We start from the raw sequence: 14,359 nt of genomic DNA, 5'->3' as shown, positions 1-14,359 counted from the left end.
GTATTGCTGGTTACAAGTTGAATGTCAGCACATTAAGTTTGCTTAAAATGTCCTGATTCCTACTTAACCTGTTAACACCCAATTCCCTGTAAACAGGTCCACACTCACCATTTATTACATTGGGTTTGGGCTGAATCATGGTGGTAAAAGGGTTAAAACTAATATTTTTCACAGCTGGCAAAATTTTAATGATAGCCAAGTATTTTTTAACAGCTTCTGACTGTTTTCTACATCCCTGCAAGAAATGCATTGAAACCTATTAACATTCTGAGTGCTGTTATTTTTCCCACCAAAATTTAAGTGCCACATTTTACCAATGTTTATGAATTTTTCTGTCATTTTTGGAATAATCTTGGACCGATGAACATTACGTTTTATTGGCTACAGTGTTGTATCAAAATTTTGGCAATCTGAAAAAAATTGACTGGGCTATATTTTGTTGAGGCAGCAAAACTTGACTTTGTAAGAGTTGAAGTTTTCATACTCACCGCAGTCATACTCATCCGAGTTGTCTCCGCAGTCATCAACATTATCACATTTCCACCAGTAGCTGATACAATTGCCATTAAAGCAGGAGAACTGCCACATGTTACAACTCCCTGTAGGACGTGTTGGCTGCACTGTCGTGGATGTCACTACATGATTAAACCAAACACACAAACATGATGTAACGATCTTCTGTAATAAATTGCTGTAACAATCTTTATCTTTGGTTATCAACCTTCACTCTGAACAAAATACACATGACACATTCCCTGTGACCAACATCTTTAGAAAAGTGCACGAAAAGTTTCTATCATGCCCTGATATTTTATCAAGTAATCATTAAATTCTTTATCTTTTATTGCGATCGCGGTAATTGTTGGTACACCGAAGCCCCAATATACATAGGGAAACCGCTGGGAATATCCCTATGTCGCAAAGAGATTAGCTGGCAGCACTATTGCTATGTGCATGAAGTTTGGCAGATCATCTTTCAGTTTATTTATCAAAACACTGCTGGGTGTCTCATAAAGCAGAGGCCGTTCATTTTGCATGACCGATGGTAATTACGCGAGTAAAGCATTGACTTTCTATGAACAAAGTTAAATTGCTTTTGCCTATGTGTTTCACCACGTCTTTCACTGATTTCCTATTTTCCTGAAGTTTTGATGACCGTTTTGCAGGAATGACAATTACAATGTAACTTGCTCTTTCTCCAACTTGAACAGCCCAGAATCAACTTGCCCAAAACCAACTCGCCCGTTGTTTGAGATTACACGTTCCTTTTGCATACCTTGTCGTATAAATTCTATGCACCCTCTGTTGTCGATTTAGTCTATAAATATCAATTAATGGATGGTAGAATTGAGACTGTATGATTTTATCAATTGGAACAAAAAATATTTCGATTGATTGACTAACACAATCAAATTTTAAGCATTTTCTTCAACTTTAGAAAATAAGTCATCGCCTTTCCTTGACATCGCAGTTTTCGTTTGAAAATGCTCAGTCCCCATAGTCGGTATGAACGCTCAGGTTTGCCTCGGCCGTACTGACTGAGAGATGGCTCCTTCTTTAGCTATATTTTCAGTTTCGGAAAGATATCGCCAACCATTCCTTTCAGTGCACAGGAAAAAGCTATTGTTGCCTTGCCCAACAAATTGAATTCGGGCGAGTTGGTATCGGGCGAGTTGAAATCGGGCCAGTTCGGTTCTGAGTCATGAGTAGTTCGAAAAGGTACCCGTTTTGCACTGGGCAGATAAGAAGCGAAATGTAGGTTATCGACACCATTGATGACATGCCTTTTTTCTCTCACCGTGTTGTCTCATTTCTGTGTATTTTTTCGGTGATGGCGTTTTGAACATAGTAATTTCTTGTCCGCTGATCATGGCGATTTGATGTAGATCTCAGAATTTGAAGTACGAAATGTCACGGCCTCTGGGCCAGGCCGCGGGAGACTAGACAACATTTCAAACTTTGGGTCAAACCAAGTCTACTTTCTCGATTGGATACGTTGAGGTCAAAATACAAACTTTGCCATCGATTAGCGATTAAAAGCTGCAGCGTTTCAACATTCTTTGCAATTGATGATGTGACTGTCCTTTTTCGTTTTACATTTTTCGAGAAAAATCTACAATGTGCCCACTTCAATCGGATACCCCTATGAACAATGATATCATCCGTATGAAGCACCCAAATAAATGTGACTGAACAGTGAAGTATATCTTCTTGTGTCATGTCAAGGCCGAGACTCGTACAGGGTGTAGACAACACCGACTTTGCCTCTGAGCCGAGGTTATCAGAAATATATCTGAGCAGAGGTTATCAGAAATATATCCGAGAAAAAAGGTCTGGCTTTATCTACGGTTTACTTTATTCTTCAAAAGCACGAAAGCCGTCGATGACAGCTGTAGAGGTTATGGCTGACAGTTGAAGAATGTTTGTACAAGTACTGCCAAATGCCTTTGCACAAAGTTACAGCTCTGGTACCTATACATCTGTAAGAAGTTTCATTAAAATTGAGTCAGTATTTATCAAAATATTAGTGGAATTATGAAAATTCATAATTTATGCAAATTAGCAATTAATTGACACAATACTGACAAATGTCTTTATGTATTATCCTTGTACCAAGTTTGAAAGAAATTGGCTCAGCCATGTCCAAGATATCTGCATGGATGGATGGACGGACGGAACCCAAACCATAAGTCCCCCTGGACTTTGTCCGGGGGGGACTAAAAAATAATGAGAAAAAGACATCTTTATTTTAAAATTTGTGATAAATTGAGCAGAACAGAGACAGATGACTTTGATTTTCACCAGGTCAAAGATAAGACTCACCACAACCAGTTTCATCGCTGTTATCACCGCAATCATCCTCTCCATCACACTGCCAGGAACTGAAGATACAATTTCCATTTCTACAGCTAAACTGGTATGATGAACAACTCAGTGTAGCTGTCAAGCAAATGCATACAGAATATCAATATCAATTATCACAAACTTCCTTCAATGAAAATACAGACATTTGTGATTGTATATACTTGTGATTGTGGAAGTAACCCATAGAGAGCCACAGACTTTCTACATAGATACATAGATACAGACTGATGCTAGATATTGGACAGATATCCATATATTTCATCCATCAGTGTTAGACCACTTTTTTAACTCTTTCAAACACTACGTCCCTGTAAAGAGTTCTTACTTTGCTTGGAAAAGAACCATGCTGTAGCAAATACAGCACTAAATGGGATCGAGCTATAGTACCACTACATTCTATCTTGAATCTCCTGTTTTGTGGCTCATGGTTGTGTCCACTGAATTGTAAAGGAAGAGGGATGAACCACTCAGACTTCTACAATAGGGGTGAGAGCATGATATGCACTACTTACGACAGGAGGGTCCTTCATCAGAGCCATCATCACAGTCTTGGCCACCATCACAATGCCAGTACGATGGAATACACTGACCATTGGTACATTGAAACTGATTGGCGGAACAAGACGACACAGGCGCTGTTCAAAGAAACACAACGAGAGCGTGAACGGTCTGTCTGAGTTATTCAAAAATGTGTCACTCATTGACATATCCCATAATATGTATGTCTAAGATGAGCCAATAAACCATCAATTCAGTAGTTGTCTACAAGTATCTTTTTTCATCTTGTAAATGTTGACTAAATCAGAAACCTACAGAAATCATTCACACAGCGTTCAACTTCAGCGCCGACATAGTTTTGTAATCTGGAGGCATACTCTCACCTGTATCACATCCTCCTACGGACAGAAAGCTTGTATCACTTTACTGTGGCTACATAAGGTGTATTACATCAACTGTATGATATTACATCAAAGACAGTAATCAAGAAGTGAAATGCTACCATACATACTCTGTGTAAATCATTATCTCAAACCTCATTGTATAAAGGTGGCATGTCACCCACATTCATGATTATTTAAAAGGGAATTTTTGATCAGATAATGGATTCAATCACGCCCTAGAGAAAATACTGCTCGTTTTCAAGTACAGTATTCACAATGATGAAAGATATAAGATGATAAGGCACTAACTGGTTCGGTAGGAACAATCCACCTCATCTGACATGTCATGGCAATCATCATCGTAATCACAACGCCATCTCTCTGGAATACATCTTTTGTTTGTACAGGTAAACTGTCCTGGTTGACAGGTAGGATAAGCTGTGAAGTTGAATAAATGATATCTGTAAGATTCCTAGGAATATTGGAGACCTTCCCACAAAATATGTATAAAACACTTATAACAATTTTGCAGTGGCATGCATCATGATAATTCTTTGCATTGCTGAAGTTAAAATGCCTCTCAGAGTCAATGAAATCTTGGAATATGGACTCGTCATTTTTCAGTACTTTCTGGTCTACAGTACCATTGTAGGGGCTCATTTTTAAGCCTTTGGAGCAAATAAATTTCACTTAGTTTTTTTGAAAACCAACATATTTAATCATCCCCACTGAGCTAACAGGGATGCTAGCCATTCTGAATTTCAAATATTGGTAAATCTTAGGTAATTGTTTCTCCAGTACCAAACTGTACATGATGAACCCTGATCTTTATACCTGATTTGGTAGGATAATGGTTGAAAGCTTCATCAGGAAAGTTTGAGGAAAGTTAGTCTTTCACTTTCAAGGCACATACTATATTAATTTTATGAGTAGAAATTTGTACGTTAGAGTAAAAATAATGCTTTTCTCTTGCATTTTGGTTTTACTCTATGATATTGTTACAAACCATTATTAGCTGTGCTAGGGGGTTACAATGTGGAGTCAAAAGTCTTTAACTCTCTCATCTACTTTATTACATAGCTTGAAAATCATGGCTGAAGTTGAAAAGGCTGAATCTTCCGCCAACCTATTGAAGGGTTTACAGTCATTGGCGCTGTTACCACAGGTTGCAGGGAGCCAATTATGACAAATACATATGATACTCCAACATGTGAAAGGATTACAGTTACAAAGAGTTGTGAATGTCACACATTACAATATCCCTTGATTTGCTGTGAGTAATATAGCGAAGCAATAAGCAGTAAAAAGTCAATAAAAGATACCGTTACTGGCCCTTTGAAGGGATATGACAGTTGTTTATGTATGTCAACTTTAGTTTCTCATTCTGATTCTTAAAGCATGATAAAACACCTATTAGTTAGCTTGTCAACGAACTATCTGTATCTATAAATAGTCCAGTCAATCTAAGCCAAAAAAGGGGTAAACCTAGGACTAATTGCAACAGAAATTATTTCTTCACCATGCATTTTGGAAAGGTCCCAGAAATAACATACTAAAAGTATAATAAAATCTAAGTGGTGCAACAGTGCCTAATTTGCATAAATGTAAAGGGGGCTCATGGGTATAAAATTGTCGCTGATAGACGGTTTCTACTTAAAATATGTGGCTAAACATGCTTTTGATCAGGGTTTTTTGGCTTATTTGCCTCCTTTTTGGTCTAGGCAATCTTGTTGAAAATATTTTGTCGTCATAAAAATATTCCTCATTTGCATAAATCCAATATGGCCGCCACAACACTTCACTTTTCTTAGTTTTTCTCGAATCTATAACTATTTTTAAGCTACTACTTACAGCAATAGAATAATTTATTCACATTGTATTTTAGACAAGTCCTAGAATAACATATCAAAAGCCTAGTACAATCTAGAATTGTAAACAGTGCCTAATTTGCATAGATGTAAAAAGATTATTGGTACAAACTTGGTGCTGATAGAATGTTTCTGCTAAAAATAATTGGCTTAACATGATATGTTATGCAGGTTTTTGGCTTATTTGCCTCGTTTTCGGTTTAGGTAATGTTGATGGAAATATCTAGTCTTCATAGAAACATTCCTAATTTGCATAAATCCAATATGGCCGCCACAACCTTCACTTTTCTTTGTATTTTTCCCAATTAATAACTATTTTTATGCTACTTCTGACAGCAACAGAATTATTTATCCACTGTGTATTTCAGAGAAGCCCTACAATGACATACTAAAGACCTCGTACAATCTAGAAATGTAAACAATGCCTAATTTGCATATATGTAAAAAGATTATGGTTACAAACTAGGTGCTGATAGAATGTTGCTACTAAAAATATTTGGCTAAACATGATATGTGCGGGTTTTGGGCTTATCTGCCTTGTTTTTGGTTCAGGCAATGTTGATTAAAATATTTTGTCGTCATAGAAATATTCCTCATTTGCATAAATCCAATATGGCCGCCACAACACTTCGTTTTTCTTTGTATGTCCTCAATTAATAACTATATAAGCTACTTCTGACTGCAATAGAATTAAATTTTCTTTGTGTATTTTAGAGAGGTCCAAGAATGACATACTAAAAGTCCAATACAATCTAAGATTTATAACATTACCTCATTTGTATAGATATAAACGGATAATGGGAGCAATACATTCACTGATAAAAGAAATATGCATATTGAATTGAGAAAAATGCGACATTATGTTCAAGTGATGTATGCATTTATCTTAATTTTTGTCCAGGCAATATTTTTGAATACATTTTATCGCCCGAGAAATATTCCTAATTTGCCTAAATCAAGTATGGCTGCCACTGCATTTCACTTAAAAATTATATTTAATCTACACAACAAGTAGTTTTTGTTTCAACTCTGTATTGAATGTATAGAATGACAAACAAAGTGACTGTTAAGAGGGGAGACAGTGCATAATTTGAAAAATATAAAACTTAGAAAAGGGAACAGAATCGTTGCTGTTAATAGATTTCTTAAAAATATATTCAGCAAATTGATATTTAATTCAAGCAATTTCATTATTTAATGTACTTTTTGTGTTTCTAGGCGATGCATAAAATCATTTAAGATTCCTCATTTTACATAACTGCAATGTGCCCCTCCTACCACTTTACTTCTTCCTTTTTTGACCTATAGTATAAATGACTATATATAATGTTAAAAACAACGGAGATCATTAGAACTAAATTTTAGTAGGGTCATGGAAGTTACATATCGCAAGTTTAAAGGCCTGTGTTGGCACCAGATTTTCTCATCAGAAAATTTACCCACCAGATTACAATTTCAATGGAAAACAAAAGGCTCTTACACCTCAATCATTCTCTTACAGACTAGAACAAAGGCGATCCCAGGGATCGCGAAAAGTGCATTTAATGAAGTTGTGCATAAGACAGCTAATTTACCCAAATGCTAAATGGGTCATAGATGCTATACAAACCTGGTGCTGATAATCTATTTACGAAAGTGATTTAAGAGATAAGCTGACATTGTAATGACTATGTAACATCATTTTATTGTTTTTAGTTCAGGGAATGTTTTCAAATATATCTTACAGAGATAAAAAAATTCTTATTTGCATTTGTCCAATAAGTCAACCATGTCACTTCCTTTTTCTAATTGGAACATGAATTATTTCTTCACCTTAAAAACTTAAAAGGTCCAAGAATGGTATATTCAAAGCCTAATACAATCTACATTGTGCAAAGGACTAATTTTAAAAGATTTTATAGGAAATGCCTACACTGTACTAAATGTAATAATTGAAACTTGAAAGGTTTTACAATATCGTAAAGAGAGATTGGAAGTTTTTACTAACATTGCTAAATATATTTTACCTAATTTTGAGCGATTCCTCATGTGCATAAATCATATATGATGATCATTAAAATAATTTTCTTTAATTTTTAAAATTGACGTCAACTTATTTTAATTAATTATGTTATCAGTAAAATGAGAAGTTACATTAAGAGACACTACTTGTTTAAGTTATTTAAGGTTCCAAGACAAGAAATTGACCATTTTAAACTAACAATTCTGTAGTGTTTAATAAGCGCAGAACCCCTGTAAATTGTATATTTTCGGAAAGCTTAGATATAGGGGAACATTTTGGTTACCATAGTGTCACCACTGTTTACATAACTATCACGTGACAGGTAATTTGCATAACCTTTCAAAAATCGGTTTTCCCTATGTTTTGTTTCAATGCTTTAAGATATGCGGCTGAAATTTATGTGAGTGCAAGCTGTCCTATGAAATTTTTTAAACCTTCTTAAACAGTTTTTATGCCGGAAAAACTTCCAGGGCAGTGAATTTTACCACAGTTGATTTCTTTAAAATTGTGCTCCAAAAAAACTAAGCAAGATATAAAAAATATGAGACACACTTTGGAAGAGCGTTGTGACAGCTTGCATTCCAGCAAGTTTGAGTAAGATATTTTGAGGTATTGAGACAAAACATAGGGAAAACCGATTTTTGAAAGGTTATGCAAATTACCTTGTCACGTGATAGTTATGTAAACAATGGTGACACTGTGGTTATCAAAATGTTCCTGTATATCTAGGCTTTCAGAAAATGTATACTTTATGGGGGTTTTGAGCTTATTTACTGTTAGAGAATTGTTAGATTAAAAAGGTCAAATTTCTTGTCTTGGAACCTTAATACTTTAAATTCTTCCTATCGAAAGATGTCCATTTTATAACTTGAATGAACATTTTGCTCAGTACAAAGAAATTGACATGGTTATTTATTTTCTGTGTATTTTAACTCATTTTAATGATTATATACTTATAGGGCCTACAGAATGAAAAGCCCTGTAAAAATAAACAATGATTGATTCGTATAGTTCATTTCAATTATCTAGAGAATTTGCATAATGTCAATAACATTGGGAACTTTACTGAAAGATTTGGATTTTCTTAATGCATACCAAAATGCTTGGCCAAATAACCAACACTTTGTACTAAGGGAGGCTGAAGAAAATTTGTGTTTCAGCTCTATTTTTCTTTTATTTTCACCCTTACCCGTATTACTAATATAGATTAAGTGTGGATAAAATGTAATTAAAGACCAGGTTGTGTGGTCACTGGTAAATCAGATATACTTTTGACTGTGTGCAACTTGCCTGTTCATGCCACATACAGAAATTTATGATAATAATGATAAATAAATTATAATGATCATGATGATATAGAGGTACAATTGTTATACTATACTGCCAATTATCATGAAATATGGATCAGGAAAGCTGTTCCTTTATCAGCTAAAAGACATTACAATAATCAAAGAACACTGCATTTCTCAATATTTTGAAATTTCTTGAAGACAACAATTGAAAATTAATATAAAGTCATATAGTGGACTGAAGAGAGAGATTTCCTGTTAAATCTTACCGTACACAGCCATAGCATTTGAGGAAAAACTGAAAAAAAATCTGTTGACTGAATCATGATAATCTAAATCACTGGTAAAAGTAAATATAGATACTTTTCATAATGTTACATTGTCTAGCTGCTCTTTCTCATTTTTATAACCGTGAAAAAAGAAAACCAAAATGTGAAGGGATTTGCATCACAGAAGCTGCCGTTAACGAGTTTATCAATTAGGATATCAAATTTTGACATCAAATTATCATAAAATTGGTTATCCTGTATTTTTAACCTTATGGAAGTCTCACCTCAGATTGGCCAGACTCTCAATTCCTTGAGTGATCAATCTTATTGGTAATAATACAAAAGTCCAATAATCTGCAAATGGGAAGTCCATTACATAACAGCCCCATGAGTGATACTTGCACATCTAAGATCTGATATGATACGCAGTACAATTATATCATCCTATGATTCACATCTTTTCATTGAGTTATCCTTCCCCATACTTATGGGTTCTACAATGAACTGCAGCAGCATGAATAACCCCGACAGAAAGCAAAATATAGACTTTCTGTTGTCAACGAAAGGATTCTGGCTGTAAACAAATGAACCACCTAGAGGACGATGTAAACAGAGAGAAAGAGGAAGAAATTTTGATATGATAGTGACTATCATAATAATTGTCATCACCACTACCACCATGGTGATTCAAATGATGTTCGTATTTATACTAATGATAGTTTAATAATGAGAAGGATGATTCACAGGCACAACTGTTAGGTGTGGTGAACCATTTATTAGTAACTGAATATTTCCATCGTCATTGAAGATAATGACCAAAAGCATAAAATATTCCTTCAAAAATTTTACTGCAATCGAACATGTTGTAGGAGAAAATGACTTAAAATGACAATTGATGTCAAAAACTTGAGCACGTCCAATGATTTTTATGAATAACCTTATCGTCGTAAAAGAAAGAAGAATATCCAAAGAAAGAATTCTGATTCCTTTTATTTAAACAGTAATTCTCTGAAACTCTTCTCTTTATTCATTGCATTTCTGAATAACCAGAAAATGTCAATGGAAGCTATTGTAGGCTTATTGTATACAGAAGACCGTTTGTGTCAATTATGCAAATTAGGCATTTTGTATTAAAATATGTAAATTATGCATGCAAATTAGGTCAACCTCGTTTGTTTTTAGGTAATTCTTGCAAAACCTTAACAATTTCATAGAGAAAAAAAATTGTTTAAATATGAGCTTAAACATTCATTTTGTCTGAAATAGTGGAAAAACTGTGAATATATGCAAATTACTCAATTTGCATATTCTTTATTGTTCAATACATTTAGAAAATAACTTATTGAACCTTACTAAATTGTGTTGCAATGAAAAAAGTCACTTGAATTCAGTTTACATGCCCAAAATGTGAGTATAGCAGTCATTTTAAAGGCGATATATAGCTAATTTGAATATATGCAAATTTAACCAATTTGCACCCCTTATATTTTTCTATACTTTTAATATGTCATTAGTGAGACCTTTCCAAAGGTCATGGTGAAGAAATAATTTCTGTTGCAATTAGTCCTAGGTTAAACCCTAAATTGACTGGACTAAAATGCACTATTTATATTTGAATTCTTGTCCAGACCAGAATTCACTTGTCAACAATGACAATACAGTCTACACATGAGTTGACAAGCTGAATACTGTATCTCAACATGCTTTAGGGAGTCGAATAAGAATTTAACTGTTGTGGACATGAAAAACAACAATGTTAAAAAAAGGCGTCATGACTTAGAGCTACTGGGTCAGTAGCTATACATCTATTAGGAAGAATGAATGATGAAAATACTCACCACAGCCTCTCTCATCTGACCAATCGTAACAATCATTGTCAAAATCACATTTCCATTGTGGAGGGATACAGCGACCATTGTCACATGTGAACTGTTCTGGACCACAGGTTTGATAGGCTGATGAAAATGAACCACAGGGAGAACCAAACATTAGGAACGACCATTGGGAGGGTGGAAAATTAGGGACAACCACAGGGACGCGCAATCATTAGGGACAACCACAGGGAGAAGCAAACATTAGGGACAACCACAGGGAGAAGCAAACAGGGACAACCACAGGGAGAAGCAAACATTAGGGACAACCACAGGGAAGAGCAAACATTAGGGACAACCAAGGAGGAGCAAACATTAGGGAAAACTACATTGTATGCAGACACAGAGGTGGACTCACACAGAAATGGAAAGTCTAGAGATTTTTCGAACAAGAGTACACTGATAGATTAGTAAACACTGCATTTCTTGTATGGATACAAATATCAATGTGTACAAAGAGTTGAGTAGCAGAATTTAGAATTACCCTGTGTGAAACCAAGTGTTCACATGGCAAGATCTGAATTTAATACAGTACAAGAAATTAAACTATGTGACTGGAATACATTAATACCGTAAAAAACCCGATCATTCGACCAGAAAAAAATAATTACGATTTCAAAATCGTCGATTATTAGGAAATTAAAACTGCCGAAATAATTTAGTGGTCGAATTAATTGGAACGACGAGGATGAAATTTACGCGAGACATGTTTGCCATGTTGAGACTGCTTCAAAGCATGGACTGGGGAATTTTTTGAGGTCGACAAATTAGGTAACAAAAAACCTCAAACACACCTGGGTGTCACATCAAAATCAAAGTGGCCGCGATTACAGACGGAGCGATCTGTGACACTGCCACCGGCCGCTCGACGGACGACGCGTAAGTTGACATCGTGTCCAGCCCTTGGAAATATATAGTAACTCCCTGACAGGCAGATGAGATATTTTATGGCGTTTGATGCATTGAAAGTTTGTAAAAATAATACAAAATGACATCACCGATCATAAGAAACGTGGTGTTGAAGATAATAGTTTTTAAGAGAAGACTATGATGACCATATTTCTGTAAGTATTGTCTAACTTTGGAAAACCAACATCTGAAGATTTACTTCAACCAACACTTTTATATTTATTCTACTCTTATTATAAGATTAGTCGAATTTCTGGAAAGTAGGTGTACATTTTCGATGTCTGTGTATCGTCTATACCGAGTCATATCCGAAACAGTATAATCAAATCGCGACAGCGTAAACCTCTCTCTCTCCCTCTCCGGTATTTCGATATTTTATATTGTCGACATTTGTATATAAGTCTGAAGTTTCAGGTCACTGCTCAATGCAAGTAGTTGATGTCAATTTTCCGTATCGGGCATGGTCTCTATCGTCTCTCAAATCGTTAGTTTTTTCCTGTTATATTCGATATATATCAGACTCAAAACACAACGTGAACAATGCTGATAATATATTGCATATTTCGTATCGAAAACCGGTAAAGTTCGTAACTGGTGACATGTCACGGCCTGGAGAAAGTGTATCACCATCGATCGAATGTCCGTGACGCTTTTGCTGCCAAATTGACATAAGACATATATTACACAGGGAACTTCGCGGTATGGCAATTATATGAATTTTGCCGTGAAGAAAATCTGTGACTTTAACTGGCCGTACAACTAACAGTAAACATGGCGGAGTAATGATACCGACTTCAGAGACTTCGATTTTTTTTTCATTGCGACCGCTGGTGAGAGCGAGTCGTCCGGTGGAATTTTTTCCCACTGGCTATTTGGCTTTGAATTTTCAATTGCCCTCATGTGCTAAAAACAAGACGGGCGTTCGCTGTGAATCAATAAGCCTTTTGAATATGAAAAAATCGGACATCTGAACCTCAACTCGCAGCTTGAAAGTTGTTCTCCGAATCAGGACAGGGACATCGGTGAGGCCGGATTTCACGTAGCTATGGAAACCGACGGCTCGTTCGTTGTAAGAAAGCATGCGATGTACGTCACATGCTCTCTTGGGCCTTGGAATTTCGCCGTATGGCCTCTACAGACTACACCGTCTATTACCTAACCATGCTAACAAACACACGATAGTTCAGTAACATATTAATCTACCGATCATCGACCGTCGAACACTTCAAAAACAATGGTCGTGGTCACGGATTCAAGGACGTTCACATGAAGACACGATCAATAAGTGGCGCGCAGAAATATTTTTACTGTTTTGAGAACTTCTAAAATAACTTGTAATCTGTATATCTTCGCACATCGAACCGATATTGTATACCTATCACCGTCGAAGTTTATGTCTTTCACTGTCGAGTTCTTTTATCCAAAACACATATCCAGAAGAGTCCCACAGAGCAGTCAAATGAAAGGATAATTGCTTCAAACAAATGAAATTGCACGAAAGAATGAAAATCAACAGCACATCCTGGACGTGATTTAAAACAATCGCGCTTGTGAATAGGACTATTCTATTTGAGTAACGGGGATGCAAAGCACAGAACTGTAAAAGTACTGGAAAAACGTGCCATTTTTCTCTCAATTTTAGCAACTGTAACGACCCTTTATACTAATACCTTTCCATAATTGAATTAAACTAGGTTTAGGGCTTATACACAAAGTGTTCACTGATGTACAGACTTTAAAAAAGTACTCTGCTGGGAACGAGCAGGGGTTTACACGCTAATGGGTGCAGTAAAACAATGGGCACGTCCATAGGTTCAAGGACGTTCACGGCGTAAAATTGCTTAGACTTGTTTTAATATCTGGTCATCGGTGTACTGCTACCTGTGAATCGAAACGACAAGTGTAGGCCTATAGCTTTGAAATTTTATGGGAGAGAGACACCACGACTGAGACCGGCAGTAGCACAACAAACTATTCCGAATTGTGCGTCCGTGTTTAATACAGACATCTCTCGTAGGTGATTCTGGTTTCTCAATCGAATCAAAAGTCCAACATTTACAACATTGACATAAAATATGTCTGAAAACTTTTGTTTTATTCAACCAACTGATTCATCTCCTTTGATATCCCCTAAGCTACATGTAAACAGTCCGGAAAGACTGACATCGATGTCTCCCGGGCCCCCATGCATCGTACGGCCATGTACGGCCGTACGTGTTCAAATATTTCAGTGTTATACATTTTATTGTCCTTCTCTTTCTTTCTGAGCCAGTGTCATTATTGTGAACACGGCTAATAAATAAATAATAATATTCTTCACCGTTTTGCAAAATATCTCGTCAACCGGGCGCATGGGCAACGTCTTTGTACGTTGGTCAAAACTAATGACACTGTAGGTCAGGATA

General features: G+C 35.9%; 1 protein-coding gene across 1 annotated transcript in view; it reads right to left on the bottom strand.

Moving 5' to 3' along the window:
- The window catches only part of LOC139125266 (sortilin-related receptor-like), a 71,595-nt gene that overhangs the window by 6,023 nt on the left and 51,213 nt on the right, over nucleotides 1-14,359 (bottom strand). Inside the window, exons 21-25 of the mRNA XM_070691356.1 lie at nucleotides 11,013-11,129; nucleotides 4,056-4,184; nucleotides 3,378-3,500; nucleotides 2,824-2,940; nucleotides 489-635 (exon numbers count right to left, since the gene is read on the bottom strand). Coding sequence (XP_070547457.1) covers nucleotides 489-635; nucleotides 2,824-2,940; nucleotides 3,378-3,500; nucleotides 4,056-4,184; nucleotides 11,013-11,129 — 633 coding nt within the window. The remainder of the gene's footprint in view (nucleotides 1-488; nucleotides 636-2,823; nucleotides 2,941-3,377; nucleotides 3,501-4,055; nucleotides 4,185-11,012; nucleotides 11,130-14,359) is intronic.

Source organism: Ptychodera flava (genome assembly GCF_041260155.1).
Source record: "Ptychodera flava strain L36383 chromosome 3 unlocalized genomic scaffold, AS_Pfla_20210202 Scaffold_25__1_contigs__length_14229661_pilon, whole genome shotgun sequence".
Classification (NCBI taxonomy): Eukaryota; Metazoa; Hemichordata; class Enteropneusta; family Ptychoderidae; genus Ptychodera; species Ptychodera flava.
Note: the sequence above shows the minus strand (reverse complement) of the source record. Positions and strands in the feature narration are given on the sequence as shown.